The sequence below is a fragment of the Hemitrygon akajei genome, chromosome 10, assembly GCF_048418815.1.
Source record: "Hemitrygon akajei chromosome 10, sHemAka1.3, whole genome shotgun sequence".
Classification (NCBI taxonomy): Eukaryota; Metazoa; Chordata; class Chondrichthyes; order Myliobatiformes; family Dasyatidae; genus Hemitrygon; species Hemitrygon akajei.
In genome coordinates, this window is record NC_133133.1 from 45,632,546 (window position 1) to 45,648,935 (window position 16,390).

At 38.7% G+C, this 16,390-nt stretch overlaps 1 protein-coding gene across 3 annotated transcripts in view; it reads right to left on the reverse strand.

Annotated features, from left to right (window-relative positions):
• Positions 1–13,981, reverse strand: part of LOC140734339 (UDP-N-acetylglucosamine--peptide N-acetylglucosaminyltransferase 110 kDa subunit) — a 46,612-nt gene extending 32,631 nt beyond the window's left edge. The window contains exons 1-6 of one of the 3 annotated variants that reach the window (XM_073058157.1): positions 13,445–13,981; positions 10,040–10,190; positions 9,546–9,789; positions 7,621–7,689; positions 4,364–4,480; positions 1,788–1,867 (exon numbers count right to left, since the gene is read on the reverse strand). In XM_073058157.1, the coding sequence (XP_072914258.1) occupies positions 1,788–1,867; positions 4,364–4,480; positions 7,621–7,689; positions 9,546–9,789; positions 10,040–10,190; positions 13,445–13,481 (698 nt within the window). In that variant the 5' untranslated portion in view covers positions 13,482–13,981. Of the gene's footprint in view, positions 1–1,787; positions 1,868–4,363; positions 4,481–7,620; positions 7,690–9,545; positions 9,790–10,039; positions 10,191–13,444 lie in introns of those variants that run through there. The other 2 variants (XM_073058158.1, XM_073058159.1) reach the window with 2 other exon arrangements.
• Between the last annotated feature and the right edge of the window lie 2,409 nt (positions 13,982–16,390).

Sequence of the window (16,390 nt, forward strand, 5' to 3'; positions counted from 1 at the left end):
TGGTGAAGGTCAAGAAGTTACACAGACAATATTACTCATGAACACTTCAAGTCTTCACTCTCCTTAAGAACAGATAGACTTATCCCTTCAATAGATTTAACCATGGAGCAAAAATGGCAGGTAAGAGCTGAATAAATGCCACAAAATTTCACTTCATAACCGGCTGAGGCGACGAACTAAGTGCAGACTAGGAGACACCAAGCAAACATGAAACCCAAATTTGTAGTAGTTAGGAAAATACCAACAATTCTTTAATGAACTCCTGGCAATTTTCAGTAACTTTATCTGAATCATCTCCAAGATACAGCACTGTACCCAGTTTTCTTGTATATAGGCTTTCCCCCGCTATCCGAAGGTAGAGCGTTCCTATGAAACCATTTGTAAGCCAGAATGTCGTAAAGTGAAGAATTACCATTAGTTTATATGGGAAATTTTTTTTAGCATTCCCAGACCCAAAAAATAACCTATCAAATCATACCAAATAACACATAAAACCTAAAATAACATGAACATATAGTAAAAGCAGGAATGATACGATAAATACACAGCCTATATAAAGTAGCAATATTGTATGTACAGTGTAGTTTCATTTATCAAAATCGGGAAGACAGCGAACCAAAACTGATCTGGAGGGGAAAAAAAAAATCGGCACGTATATGCATGTGCACGTACATGCATATGCACACAACTGGCTGCACAAGGCTTCACGGTTGTGGTAGTCGTTCTCGGGGTAAACACACGTATAAAGCAGGTGTCTTTTTTCGTAAAAGCGAAAATCCTCTTTGGTTAGCGAAAACAGGTACTAATGTAGGCCTTTCGTAACAGCAAGCTGTTGTAAAGCGAACGTTCGAAAAACGGGGATCACCTGTATTTGCTTGATTTACTTTTCTAATAAATGTGAACCATTCACTACTTCAATTTTTGTATAATCCGTACAACCTGAATTTCTACATACAATAGAATTCTGTTTATCTACTATTCAACTGTCCTTAAACTCAATGGTTCAGCTTGTGACTCACAAGGACACCCATTGCTGTACTCCAGTTTCTAGGGTCTTGCTTATTACTGGTCAAAATAATTTTGCTCTTAACCACTAAGCATCATAAAATGTAGCTTAATGCAGTCACTGAGTCCAGAAACAGGCATAATGGCTCATTAGGTTCATGTCAACCTCTATGCCCATCTACACTAATCTCATTTACCTGTATTAGACCCACATCTTTAAATGCCTTGCCCACACATACATCTGTCTAAATGCCACTAAAAACTGTAAATTCCAAATGGGCAGAAAAAAGTAGTGGCAGAAATATATGATGTAACATCCACCTTGCTACTCATTTGACACTCAAGTGATTGCAGTTCAGCCAGAACAATTATCACCTAATGACCTGCAATCAACTGGACTGAAAGGAGAACAAGTCTTAAAATATTTAGATTGAAAACTGTAACATCTGGCATTCCAAATAAACCGGACATGTACATCTATGTTACTACATTACTTTTAAATAGAAGTAGCTAAACTACTCTCAAATGACATTGAAACTCAGTTTCAAGTAAAAACAGGTGTTGACATGGAGGATTCCAGAGCATTCCTAACATATTTTCACTCTTCAGTTGGAAGTCCTGGGGAGTTGGGTGGCAGGAAGAAAGAGTAAAATGTAAAACTATTGAAGTACCAGCAACTTAATAAAGTCAAATTTCAAAAGAACACCAACACAATGATGATCATAAGCAATCACTGCCTGCCATTACCTTCAGGGTAACTTATTTAGATTTTTTTTGCTCACCTATCAAAAATGCGCGCCTCCTTTAAGACATTTCCCAAATTGATGTAAGCATCCAAAAAGTTTGGATCCAAGGTAACAGCCTGGAATTGAATTAAAAAAGTATTAAAAAATTCTTAAATACGAATCTATGATATGCTCCTGTAGTCCAAACTCTGAACTTCAAATACTTCATGTAACAAATACTGAACTCAGTTAAGACACAAACTTTCCATGGCACCTACTGACAGAAATATGCTGTTTACATTGCATTTATAAGCATGTGTGGCTGACAGATTTACCCAGCATTGCTTACTTCTCTGAGCCACAGTATTTACCCAGAACTAAATTAAAAAATGAAATTGAAGACTGTGGTTTAAAGAGGTAGTTTCATAAAACCGTACAAACTGTTCACAAAGCCAATTAACAAAAAAAAATCAGAAACAGAAGAGACTAGAAAAATAAACTGAGTTCTTAAAAACATCTGCTGATATAACATCAGAAGAATGTTTTGCAGTGCACTGAGACATTTAACACTGTGCTTTTTAATAAAAAGTTCTTTTCATACTGAGAAGCAAACACTAAGAATAAATTCTACAACTTTGCTTTCAACAGTAAAGCTCAGTAACTTCATTATATCTTAAGTACACACTGTTGTTACATGGGAGGAAATGGATGTGTGAACAATTCTTTACTGCCCTGGAAATTTGTCTATACTACTTTGGGAATAATACTTACCAATATCTAAGAGGTAAGGAACAAGCTCTGAAGCATTTTCTACCATCAAATTTCTTGCAAAGGCAATTCTATTCTCTTCATCTGATTTAACCCCATGACACCACCTTCCATACTAGTGTTCAGATATGTTTTACTTTCCCCAAAAGAATTAGCCACTACCACATATGACACCACCTTTACACCTTACCACATTTCTACTCACCCGTTTTTCCTCCCAGAACCAGGCTAAGATTTTCCTTCACTCACCTGCACACAAGATTCAACTTCTAACATTTCCAATACAATCATATTAACAAGCACACTCACCTCCCTCCCCATTTCTATCAGCATAGCTTCCCATAGCAATTTACCATGCAATAGCAAAACTACACTTTGCCTTCTTGTTTCCCTCACCCAGAAATAATGCACAGTAATCCCTAGTCCATACATGTTGTGCACCCCACACACTTCTCAATGTTATACACCTGCCAATTCTCAACTATTCTCAATTCTGATTAAACAGCATGAACTTAAAATTCTCTCTCCCAACGATGATGCCTGATCTACAAAGGTTTTTGTTTTGTTCCTCTAAGTTGACTCATTTTGGCCATTTACAAGACTGTATCCCTCAAATCCAAATGTCTATAACCCTTGGGATATATGGAATACACACATATTTCATGCTCCCTTCAATTATTCTTCAAAGAAACAGCAACTTAACACTATCTTGTACCCCTTCTACTAGCATTGTGATATTTATTTTGCACAGGTGTAAGTTAACATTTTGTCTTCTCTTGTTTTGCTGTATAAAGCTAATTATCACGCACTTATACCCTGCACATGCATGTCTATACAAAAATAAAATTGAATTTCAGTGCAGTTTGACACACCACCTGTACAAACTGGAAAGCAGTGCCTTAAATGTTAATATTTTTGCCTTTATTCTGAAATAATTGCTGAGCTTTGAATTTCATCCAACTCTAAAAGTCCCACCTGTACTCTTCCAGACTGTCAATTCTCCTCACAGTTAATAGATAGATAGATAGATAGATACTTTATTCATCCCCATGGGGAAATTCAACTTTTTTTTCCAATGTCCCATACACTTGTTGTAGCAAAACTAATTACATACAATACTTAACTCAGTAAAAAATATGATATGCATCTAAATCACTATCTCAAAAAGCATTAATAATAGCTTTTTAAAAAGTTCTTAAGTCCTGGCGGTTGAATTGTAAAGCCTAATGGCATTGGGGAGTATTGACCTCTTCATCCTGTCTGAGGAGCATTGCATCGATAGTAACCTGTCGCTGAAACTGCTTCTCTGTCTCTGGATGGTGCTATGTAGAGGATGTTCAGAGTTTTCCATAATTGACCGTAGCCTACTCAGCGCCCTTCGCTCAGCTACCGATGTTAAACTCTCCAGTACTTTCAGTAAGCTGCCAACTCTGGAACCCCCTACCTAAACCCACACCACCATACCATTTTAAGATGTTTTCAAATACATCCCCTTTTGAAAAGTTCTGATTATCAGACAATGCCCTCTAAAGAACCACCTCTTATTTTTTGTACAATCCTTCAGAAGATGCTATCATTAATACTTACTAATTTAATCATTGACCAAAGGACAGGTGCTTCCAATATAAAAACTTTGCAAAATACGTTCTGATTAACTTTTTAAATATGTAAGTTGCCAAAATTATTACTCTATAGTCAAAAAAACTGATAAAAGGAGCCTCTTCTACAAGACAAGCTGTATGATCAATCTAACATAGGCATCTGTGCTCATCTTTCAGTGCAATGCAACCAGCTCATGAGTAAGTTTCAAAACAGCTTCTAAGATGAAAGACACAAGACTGGCAAGACAAAAAGTAATCAATTACCTTTTCAAAATGGTGTATAGCTAGCCAGATTTCTCCCTGGGCGTTAAACACACACCCAAGATTACTCCAGGCAACAGCGAAGTTGGGCTGAGTTTCAATCGCTTTCAGGTAACAAGCCTTAATTAGTTTAATTGAAACAAAGGCAAGGGCAGGGAGGAGGGAACCAGAAAGATGGGATGGGAAATTTGTAACAAAGATTGAAAAGAGGGAAAACAACTTTATTAGTATTCATTCTTAAACCAGACAAAAGTGAACCTGCAGCAAAGGCTAGCGCTGAATTCGCTCACTGGCCCCATGAGTGCATGCGCAAAAAAAAACCTCAACCCACATACAGCCAGGCATTTTTCAGTTATGTAGTGTTGAGTAATATTTGACTCTTCCACTTCAACTTCTTCCACAACTAGATTATGTTAAGACTTTTGCACAGTTCTCTACAAAAAAAAACTTCAACGGCCTAATTTCAGCACTACTGCACCCAAAAAAAATGCAGTGTTTTTGACATTAAATTTTAGCACTTTAATCAATTTAAGCTTCACTGATAGCAATATTCATTTTACGAAGGATTTTGAAAGGTTTACATCATACACATTAACAAACAAATTTGAGAGTATTAGAAAAAGACTGCCAGTATATGTAAAAATATATTGCAGAATGAAGTGCACAACCTCAAATGACAGTGCAGGATGAGGATAAAAGGCCCCTGTAATGCAAAGCGCTCTTGCCAGTGTGCCATGCACGGCTCTGCAACAAGTTGCAGCGGCAACACCAGCAATTCGCAGGCGCCGATTTGGGAAAAAAAATAATTAAAAAAATAAAATGCAGCACAGCGCACCGCATGCGCATGCGCAAAACTGCAGAAAGGTAAATAGCTAACTGAGATTTTACCATAGGTAGTCCGTAGCACCTCTTACCTCCGGCATGGCAACAAAGGAATCACTAGAGATGCAGGTGCTAACTTGCCCGGGCATGAGTAGACTACATAACTCCAATTTTATTGAACCCAAGAAATAAATTAACATGAAATCCAAATATGAAAACTAAATATTACCATTTCAAGAGCACTAAAATAAAATATGAGCTAGCTCATAGAAGAAATAGAAAATTAAAATAAAAGTACACCGCTTTATTTTGGTAGCTGTTCAAAGCCACACTGCAGACATTAATTGTGTTTGATTCTCTTCAGGATTAACTGGGACCAAAAACAACCTGGACACCTTATCTCATTCAGAACTATCTAAGGTAAAACACTCAGCCAGCCATCCACTGAATAACGCTGGCGCACGCAGGCGCATCGCGGCGCAGCCTATGCGTCACTGCAGGCTCACAGCGCATTATCAGTAGAGCAGAACGCTGCAAACCAAACAAAGAGGAAAGAAATTAACAAAATCAGTAGTTAGAAGCATTACTGGTACTTTGTAGAGCTATTGCCAATTTTACTTTTTAAAACTAATTTTTTTCTAAGACAGTGGCTACTTTTAAAACATGTATCAAGTTGAAAATTTTTTCTTCCAAATTACAATTTTCCCATTTTATAAAAGTAAATATAAAATACTTAATTATTTAGACACTTTTTGGAAGCCACGAGACAGAAGAACTCAGGCATGGAGGCAAATTGTTTGTGGCAGTGCTACAAACCCGTTACCATTATTTCATCTCATTTTCAAGGTAGTCGATGGTGGGAAGAGCAGACGGTGTCACCCCTAGATCCAGGCCTCGAGCTCCGGTCAGCGAGGCACCTACAGGGGAGAGCTTTCACCCGCCTGAAACCTTCTATGTATAATATCAATCATGAAAACGAAAAAGACAAATAAGAAAGACAAAATAGTTAGTAAAGAATCCAACAACATATTCCTGGATTTGTTCTAAAATGCAATCTTCTGAAAGAAAAGAAACAGATGCAATTTCACATTTATACTCAAATGTAGTCCAAATGTTCAGATTCAGGTCATGCACGTGAAGTGCTATAATATATAACTGCATCTGATAATGACATTATCACAGCACCAATTTTGTGAAACATGAGTCAGGTTATTTCGAGTCACCCAACAAAAACATAGAAAATAAAACAAAAATATATGTAGACCCCTTTATGTGTCAGACAGTCTCAAATTCAAGGAAGAAAGGGCCATCATTTATTACAAGAGTTAATTCTAATTTAGAACCCAACTATTCTGCAAATCTGCTGGTTTCGTCTTTTAAATGTACCGATCAGACCTTGAAATTAAATCTCATTTTTATATTTCATCATACGAAATTGCTAACTATAACCTTCCACCGCTGAAATAAAGAAGTCAGCATCCAGGAGCAAGCGCAGTCTCACTTTATATAGATTGAAGCTGCAGTGGAATGCACTGAATGTTAGCTCTCCATTCAACGGCCTGTGGGCTGAAATTCTCTTTACCCCAATGATCTTTCACCCCCTGTATACAAACCCTCCCTCCTCCCCCCCAATAAGCACACATACACAAAGTCAAATGGACAGCTACGCTGCGCAGACACTCCACTTTGCAAGCGCGCGGGACACAGAATGGCAGGTCGAGGGACTCTGGACAAGGTCCCTTTCTCCTCACATTCTTTGCCCCTCAGTGGCTTTTCATAAGGTGGCTTTTAACGCTCCAAAAAGGTTACAATTATGTATGTATACACACATACATATAAGTAAAATTTACATATATCTGTATACACATACATTAACAATGAGACTTTAAAACACGGGTGATTAACACCACTTTGAACCCGTAACTAAACCATATCAGAGAAAAAAAAAATCAACTGCTAGAAGCCACCTTATTAACTGAGCAAATCTGGTATATCGGTTCACCTATCAAGACCAAATCAGCAGTGAAAAATAAACTACAAAACTCAAAATTTGCAGACTTAATTGGCAACTTCAGGAAGCACTAATGCAGCCTTTCTTCCCATTCACATTGATGGTCTGCACTAGGGGTGGATATAGTGAAGTACATAACATCTGTCTCAGTAATAGACAGAACTAAAAAATCGGATGAAACAGTCTACAACAAGTCAGACCATTTCAGCCAATCTTTTCAAGAAGCGCCTTCAGTCTTACTTTCTTCCTATACTTGTTCAGTCAGAATGTTCTGGTCATCTCTGGTGCTAAAGTGTGTATCTAAGCGTTTTTTTCTTGAGCACTATCCAGTCAATGTTTCTAACCAGTCAGAATAATAGATTGCTATCATGAACCGTGTGGAATTTAATCTTTGCAATATGGTCCAAATACCAACAAAAACACTTACCTTAGCTTCTTCTAAGCGACCAAGGGCTTTAAGGAGATTCCCTAGGTCACTACGAACACAATATAAATCCTGCAAAAGAGTAACAGGCTTATTCACAATTCATGAAAATGACTACCCAAATCACAATTTACTAATGTTTCTTCAAAAAACACTTCCAAATTGTATGATCCTTTGTTCCATCCAGACCTTTTCCGAACATTCTACCAATTTGCCGACAATCTACATGCAATATTTTCAATCAGAACCTTCAATCTGTGTATTATTTAGTTAAGACACTTTTGCACAAACACTTAAAATCAATATATCCTGGGTAATGGTTCCAGTTTCATATTTTTGAATACATTAATTGAACAAGGTAGGCCTTAATTACCAGGTTATAAAACTGCAACACATCAGTTTAGCTCCCTCCAGAATCCTACTGCTCCACTAAGAAGGACAAATAGATGGCTTTGGAAATACTTATTTTCTGACCATGAGGTTATTCACATGTGGAGATTATGGACAGCACTGACAGAGAGTCACTAAACTGCAAGTGGTCTTTGCTTTCCTCATATTCAATTATATGCTGTATTAAAACAAGAAGATTTACAACAGTATGTTTCTATTTAATGAATTTAAGTCTTGCAGTTAGTCAACTTCCTGCTAATTATGTTTCAATAACAATGATGAGGGGTGAAGCAAAGTTATGATGGCACTAAACAGCAATTCCTTTGCTTGCATCTTCAACAGCTCTTTTTCAAGGTTCTCTTGAAGACCCTGACCTGGAGTTACACTCTGACTTTGGTTCTTTGTGGGAATGGGATCCACTCTCAGGGTCTCACGACCAGCTGCTTTTTGATATCCCAATGATGCAGCCTAGAAGACTAGTGGGCCTTCAGGGCACCGGATTTTCATGGCTCTGGAGATGGGCTGATTTTAAGCCGGTGCTCCCGAGACGTCATGGGAAAACACTGAATATTGGGAGCAGTGGGTTAGCTCCCATTTGCTGTGTGTTCAGAGACCTGAGCTTTTCTGGGGCCGACTCTCTGGGTGCAGAGCTTGGCAAAAGTGACGCAACAGACTTTTAACATCATAAATCAGCGAGTTGTTTGTTACGTCTTCCTTCTTGCTTTGCTCTTTTTCCCTTATTGAGGGAGGGGGAGACTGCCTGTGGTATGTTGAATTACTAGCTAAACGAGTAATTTATGGGCTACTGCAAGTCTGTGTCTTTATTGATGCTCTGCCGCACGCTTGAGTGCACCAATGCTTTTTTGTTGGTGGTGGGGTAATTGCCTAGCTGCTGCTTATACATTGGGGGGGGGGGGGGGGGTGTCCAGGGCTATAAAGTTTAACTCTCATTCATTCTTTGGGGCACTCCTCTGTTTTTGTGGAAGTTTATGAAGAAAAAGAATTTCAAGATGTATATTGTATACATTTCTCTGGCATTAAATGTATCTATTGAACAGTTTGATGTTCAAAATTGACTCTGCAAATGTACTAACATTCTCCTCCCATGGAGACAAGCATTCATAATCTCAGGCTACAGGAAATGATTAGAATAAAATAAGTTCTATATGCAGTAGTAAAAAAAAAACTGCATTTCAAACATCTTTTAAACCTGCATTTAGAAATCCCCAATTTCCAAAATTGCTTCAGTTCATTTTTAGCACTAACTTCCTGAAACCTATGAGCATGAACTACCAAAAATATTACTTCTGCACTCACTTTTGGTCTCCTTTGTCATTCAATATTCTTTTGTCAACTCTTTTCCAAAATCTGCTGTCATTCACAAGTCACTTTCTCTCAAGCTCAAATGTACATCATTCTATCATGCTTATTGATATATCTTTCTTTAAAAAAAATGTGGCAGTTTACTACACTTGCATGATAAACTGAAATGAATGTGATTAAGTTACTGCATAACCAAAAAGCACGTGCTAACTTACAGGGTTGTACTGCAAAGCAGATACGTAGGCTTGTACGGCTCCCTCCATATCACCTGCTGCGACCAATGCTGCTGCCAGATTGATGTATCCATCGATGAAGTCTGGTTTTAGCCGGAGAGCATGTCGATAATGCTCAATAGCCTCCTGAAGTTGGCCTCGTTCTTTATAGACATTCCCCAAATTGGAGTAGGCCTCAGCCAACATCGGGTTCTGTTTAATAGCCAGAGTGCTAAAGTGAGCAGACCTAAAATGAAAAGAATTCCTGGTAGAACAGAGTTTTCATGACTATACCCACAGATCCCCTCCTATCAGATGCAGTTTGTATAGTCATCATTGAACTCATTTGCCAACAAGTTTATCCTAAAAGTGCAAAATAGCAAATTTTACTTTGACTATATTACAGTGTTAACGGTTACAGAATTTTGTTCTACATTCTAGATTGAAAAAGCCCTGAAGGGCTTCTGAAATGGAAATATGTACATGTTGTAACTTACCTGTCCAGTCTGCGACATTGAAAATGAATGGAAGAGAGAAGCAGCAACACACCAGTATTGTCAGGCTCTTGTCTCCAAAGCTGCATACAGTGCCTCTCGGCTGCCTCAAAATCTCCTGCTTGGTACTCACGATGTGCCAACTCTGCCAGACCTGAAACGAATGCACATTTGTCAATTCTGGAATGATAAGCAAAATGAAAAGAAAAACAAGCTGGTTCTTACTTTAAAGTTTATATTTAAGCCCAAGGACAGGACTGGGAGTCAAATACATATGAAACAAGCCAGAGGACTGTAAAGCAACAATGTGCTGAAAGAAACCAGGTCATGCAGCATTTGTGGAAGGAAAGAAATTATCGATATTTCAGGTCAAAGAGTGAACTGTTCATTGGCAAACAAAGGAGATGTAGAATAAAGGCAATTGTCAAAATAATGACTTTAAAAAATATGACAGCAAGCTGTTAGGCTGTAAGATATACTCCAATAGTACAATAACATATAAAAAGGGACCTGATAAGCTTCTGAAGGAAGGAATTTGGGGTTACAGGAAGAATGGGTTCAGTTGCTATTACATATAGCACAGATTCAAAAAGGTGAATACATTCTTTGGCGTGGTTATTCTAATTGCTAATCTCTAAATGAATAAACTGGTTTCACTTTTTGTTCATACCATTATCATGGCAAGTCAGTTACTTGTAATGCAAGAATCAATGCTCTACACTATTATTAGCAAGTTGGTTCAACCTATTGAGGAAAATGTAGTATTGGAGAAAAAACAATATTCCCATTAAGAACCTCGCTGAGAAAATGCCAGAGTGAAACTGATGGAGAACTGCTCCACTAGGGGCATACAAAGCAACATAGACATTTAATCAAAGATTTTAAGACACAAAGCGGAAGTATGATTTATTAATAGGTTGGGCCAATTCACTCCAAAGAAATACTATGACCCCGGAACAAGCAAATGTTAGAGTAAAATCAGTAGCATTCATCATGGAGTAAATAAATAGCAACGATGTTCACACAAAGGTGATAAGTGATTAACTAATTTCAGCCTTCAGGAGGTAAACGGCAGAGAATCAGTAAATTGATAAGAATAATTTTGGTCCAATATTTTTGCTGCAGTAAAACCCAATACTGAGAGGAGATGAAAGCTATTTCCCCTCAACAAATTAGCTTAAATCAATTTTTAAAATAATATACTAAGTTGTAACCACCAAATGAGCTCAAAATCTCTAAAATATGCCGAATACAAAATTAAGATTCATAGAATTTTGGAAAAGCTCAATTTTTAGTTATGATCATAATTCATACAAGTAGCCCAATATCTGATAAAGTATTTGAAATAACCTAATTATACTAACCCAATGAATGTTACTATTATCACAAAATCCCTGAAAACTCCCACAATAGTAACTTATGACATAAAGGAATTCCACACCAAAAAGTTAGTTCAGTCTTTGGTGGCCAGATTACTAATGAAGCAAAAATATATCCACTTATTTCTGTACCCATTTCCTCCTTTAAAATATCACACAGGGTACACAAAAGCAAGCTTGGTCTTGGTCCCTGATAGTTTTATTCTAGAAGAATGCCAATTCCAAGGAAATATAACAATAGCCTTTGGAAGAATCAGGCTTTCACATAGATAAGAATCTTTAAAATAGATTTGGCATGCATAAACAAAATTACAGAATTAGGCCAGTTATGTTTAAGTGCAATCATCAAGATTCTAAATCAATTCAAGAGCTGCAATGAGGCATTTGAGGATTATACCATATTAAAACATTACTGTGACATTGGTACTGACACAGTATTTCATATATCATGCACAGTGCGATGAGGAAGCCATCTTGTGCAAGTATCTACAATATTTTAAAATTACTACACAAACAAGACGTTCCCTTTTCTTAGGAAATTTATATACTTAATCACACTCTTCTTCATTAACCACCCTGTCATTCAATTGGGAAAATCTGCTTTATTTTTTTCCCTTCTTCAGTCTTATACAGCCACAATAATTTTGCTTCCCACTAACTGGGATGATCAAAGCAGTCTAGTTTCTGCCACAAAATTCATTAGTTCATACCCCAACCTACTCCCACAAACTCCCAGACAACTATCTGGGACAGCTAAAAGTTAGAATGAAACATTCACCCACAAACTTAAAGAAACATTTGAAATGATGATGAGCTCCGAAATCATTTAACTGTTTCTGCTAAGTGCAGACTTCTCTCATGTACAATCTCAGTCTTCTCACTGCTGCCATCCGGAAAGGCTACAGGAACCTTAGGACTCACATTACCAGGTTCATGAAGTTACTACCCTTTGCCCCTTCATTGAAATATTTCCACAACTCACTTTCAAGAACTGATCTCATGTTTGCAGTATTATTACTTTTTTTATTTGCAGCTTTTCATCTTCTGCTCTCCTTGATAATAAATTTACTTTGGACTTGTTATCTCAGCTCCTAATGGCTTTAGCCAGAGAGCAGTAATTTTTTTAAAAAATGACTTTAGCCAAAAAGTTGATCATTTCCTGATCGGACAGGGCATCAAAGGACGTGGCAAGAAGGCAGGTGCATGGGGTTGAGTGGGATTCAGGATCAGCCACGATGGAATGGCGGAGCAGACTCGACGGGCTGAATGGCCTATTTCTGCTCCTACGTCTTATGGTCTAATAGTCTAACTTGTATAACTATATAGTTTTATGGAGTATACAGATTCATGATAAACAAGGAGCTGAAAGAACTCTAAGGGTAGGCAGGACCGCAGAGTTGAAAGTACAATCAGATCAATCAAAATTTTACTGAAGGCAAAGTCGGCTCAAAGAGCTATTTGGCAACATTCAATAGTAATATCCAAAACTCCAGTAGCCCTTAAGAAACAAACATACTTCTGAATCAATCCAATTTCCCCCAAAGATACTTCAAGTAGCGTCTTCCAATTTCATTATTCTCCTTCCATCTATTAAAACATTTGACCAAATTAAGTTTCTGGTTCATAGAAAGTTACCTAAAGCTGTAAATCTACAAATATTCTCGTACTGAGCTGTGGATACCCGCCAGCTCACCTTATTCACCAACCCAGATTCCCTTGCTACCTCACGGGGTTTTGTACCACCTATACTTACTTAAACTCTTCTAAACGGTAGAGAACTAGACACTTTTTCGAAACAGTTTACACGTTCACAACACCAATGCCTGGGTCTATAAATGTATCATGTTACTTTCAATGCAGTCCTCAGGCCTATTTCTCTGCTGGTAAGTATCCCCGCTTCCTTGAAGATCACTCTAATAAACTATAGCTGACACCACCAATGAAATGCAGCACCGATACAAGACTTCTGATTATTTCATAGAGATCAGTACGAGGAAAGCATCGCCCAGTTCCCCATGGGCTTTCCCACCTGTGCTGTCAGCCACACCGCCGACCGACGCCGCCATCTTCCTGTTGCTCGTTTAACTCACTCCGGGCCGTTTCCACCACGGCGAGTCTTTTCCTTCCACTCCCTGTCCCGATTCGAGGTTACGCCCGAAGCCTCGAGCCCAACTAGCACACAGTGATCCCTACTTTCCTCCACTCTCCGTTACCAGGGGCGAGTGAAGACGATCTGCCCGAATTCTGAGCCAGCGCTCCCGCTTCACGTTTCCACCCTGCGACCATCAACAAGAGCAACGCGACGCGGCTCCGAATCCGCCTTCCCTTCGCGGAGAGATGGCGGCCGGGTCCGCCCGCACTATTTTCACAGCAAAAAGTCCCCCACCCCGCGCTCGCCAAACAATGACGCCGCCACTCTAACTACTTCGTCTCGTCTGCTGAATTCGCGATCGCTGGTGATGATCTACGAAATGCCATTCCTCGTCCCGTAACGGTTTAATAGAGATCGAAATTCGTTAACTTTTTTTTCCCCGTGGACGGGCTAGGCAATTGAAGCGTGTAAGTTCCGCCTGGTTGCTCACCGCTTCACCGTGTTGTACTACTGCGCGGCAGCAATGCGACGCTGCAGGAATCGCATGCGCAACAGAGGCGATTGTGTGGATTCGGTGGAAAAGTCCAGAATGTTTGTCTCGTTGGGGCCGTGTTGTGGTGGAGCTAGGCGTCGGATAGAAAATAATGGATGTTTCGTTTGTATATCAAAACGTTCTGGTAGTTTTCAGAAAAATAAACTAATTGATGATTTTTGAAACGAAAACCGGTTGGCGTGTAAGTCCAGGGTTAAGGGCTTTAACAGGAATATTGTGATCTCAGAGGAAACAGTCAACGAGAAACATACAAAGCGCTGAAGGAGTTCAGCGGATCAGGCAGCATAGGGGAAATGGGGAGTCGACACCCTTCATCTCGTGTCCGAAAAGATTAACTTGGTTTGATGGAAGAACAAAACATTCACTTCCAACCACTATCACTTCCCTGCCCCCCAAACACACGCACGTACACACTGTGGCGAAATGCAAACAATTCTTGACTTGGGGGAGGGAGGTATTTGGAAGCAATAACATTTTTACTAATTCTGCCTGGAAAATATTGGGGGAAAACCGACAATTCTGTAAATACTCAGCCGGCCAGACACCAACTGTGGAAGGAAAAACAATATTTACAGTTGAAGATTTTCTTCTATGTATAAAAATCTCGAATGAATGGCTTCAACATGAAATGTTTAACTCGGTTCGCCTTCTAAAACATGCTGGCAGACCTAATAAGATTTCCAAAATTTTCTGGTTTTATTTTGGATTTCCAGTATCTGCATCTTCTTCATTTTATTCAGAATCGTTATAGTTCATCTGCAAAGAAAAATGCCACTTTTTTTTGAGAATTAACTTGCAGGGTAATTTTTTCTACAGAGGGCGGTGGTTAGCTGGAACAAGCCACTGGTGCAGGTAGATACAATTATGTTTCAAAGCCATTTGGACAGGTGCAGAACAATTCAAATCAAAGGCATACAAAATGGAGTTAGGGTAGGTCAGCCGACAGTCACATGGAAAAGGGCTAAAAGGACGAGTTTCTTTGAAACAGAAATCATACTTTCTTTTTGTAGATTGCCCTGTGCCACCATTGATTTTAGTTGTAGAAAAGTAAATGTCATTAATATCAAATTAAAGAGTAAGAACACTACTTTTGTAAATGCATTAATTATTTATTTGGAAAGAAGATGCTGAAATGGGTAACTTCTGACGGCAAATGCTAAGATTCCAGGGTGACACAAGAAATCTGGAATACTCATACTTTAAAAGCTGTGGGAACTCAACAGGTCAGGGAGCCTATGTGGAAACAACACTATGGGTTCGAGATCCTTCATCTGAACTGAAAGATAGCTAGTAAAAAAAGGTGAAGGGCTGGAGTAAAAGTTGGCAGGCATGAGTTGGATCCAGGTGAGGGAGTTTGGGTGGGGAAGGGGTGATAGGCAGATGGAGGAAGGGGGAAGTGATTGTGAAGAGGGGAGTAGAAGTAGGGCCAGAAGTTGAAGTGAAAGTGACAAACAGCTGAAAAAAGTGGAATCTGATGGTAGAGGAAGGTGGAGCATGGAATATAGAGAGGGCAGATGGAGTTTGGTGGGTGGAGGAAAGAGACTAAAAATCAGGAGGAAAGAGAAAAGGGATGGGGTGGGGAGAGGAGTTTACCTGAGGTTGGAGTGTTCAGTGTTCACGCCACCAGATTGTAGAATACTCACGTGGAATAGAAGGTGGTTCCTCTAATTTGTGTTTAACCTCATCTTGGCAAAAGAGATGGCTATGGACCTGTTACTGTGGTAATGGGGAGCAGAATTAAAATGGCTGGCAACCAGGAGATTTAGACAGGACAGCCCCAGCAGACACAGTGACTGTGCTTGAAAAAGTGATTGCCCAATCTGTGAAGAGAAAGTCACATCAGAAGCACTGCATGCAATAAATAATGCCAGAAAATATACAACACACAAAAAGAGATACTATGACTATCCAGAAATTATTTAACAATGTTTACTTATAGCTTGACTTATGGTCCACTTTGCTTCATATTTTAAGTGTCAGAATGTTGGGCTATTTACCATTCCTGTCCCCTCTGCCAGATTCACTATTCTAAATGGTATCTTCTGTTGTTCGTATTATTGATTAAAAACAAATTTACTTGATGATACATCAGGTTAGGAGAATTAAACACAAAATTAAGAACTTTGCATTAAGCTCTGGTTGCAGCTATGAAAAAATACTAATACAGAAATTAAAGCAAAGTGGTTTGAATGTTGTACTGTAACTTGCATGTAGATCGAGTAAAGATTAACTATTTTCAATTGTTTTTGTTTTCCAATAATATCCAAGAATCAAAGCAGCTGACATATTAAATTTAATATTTAACAAGAAAATTGCAGTTAACAACCCGA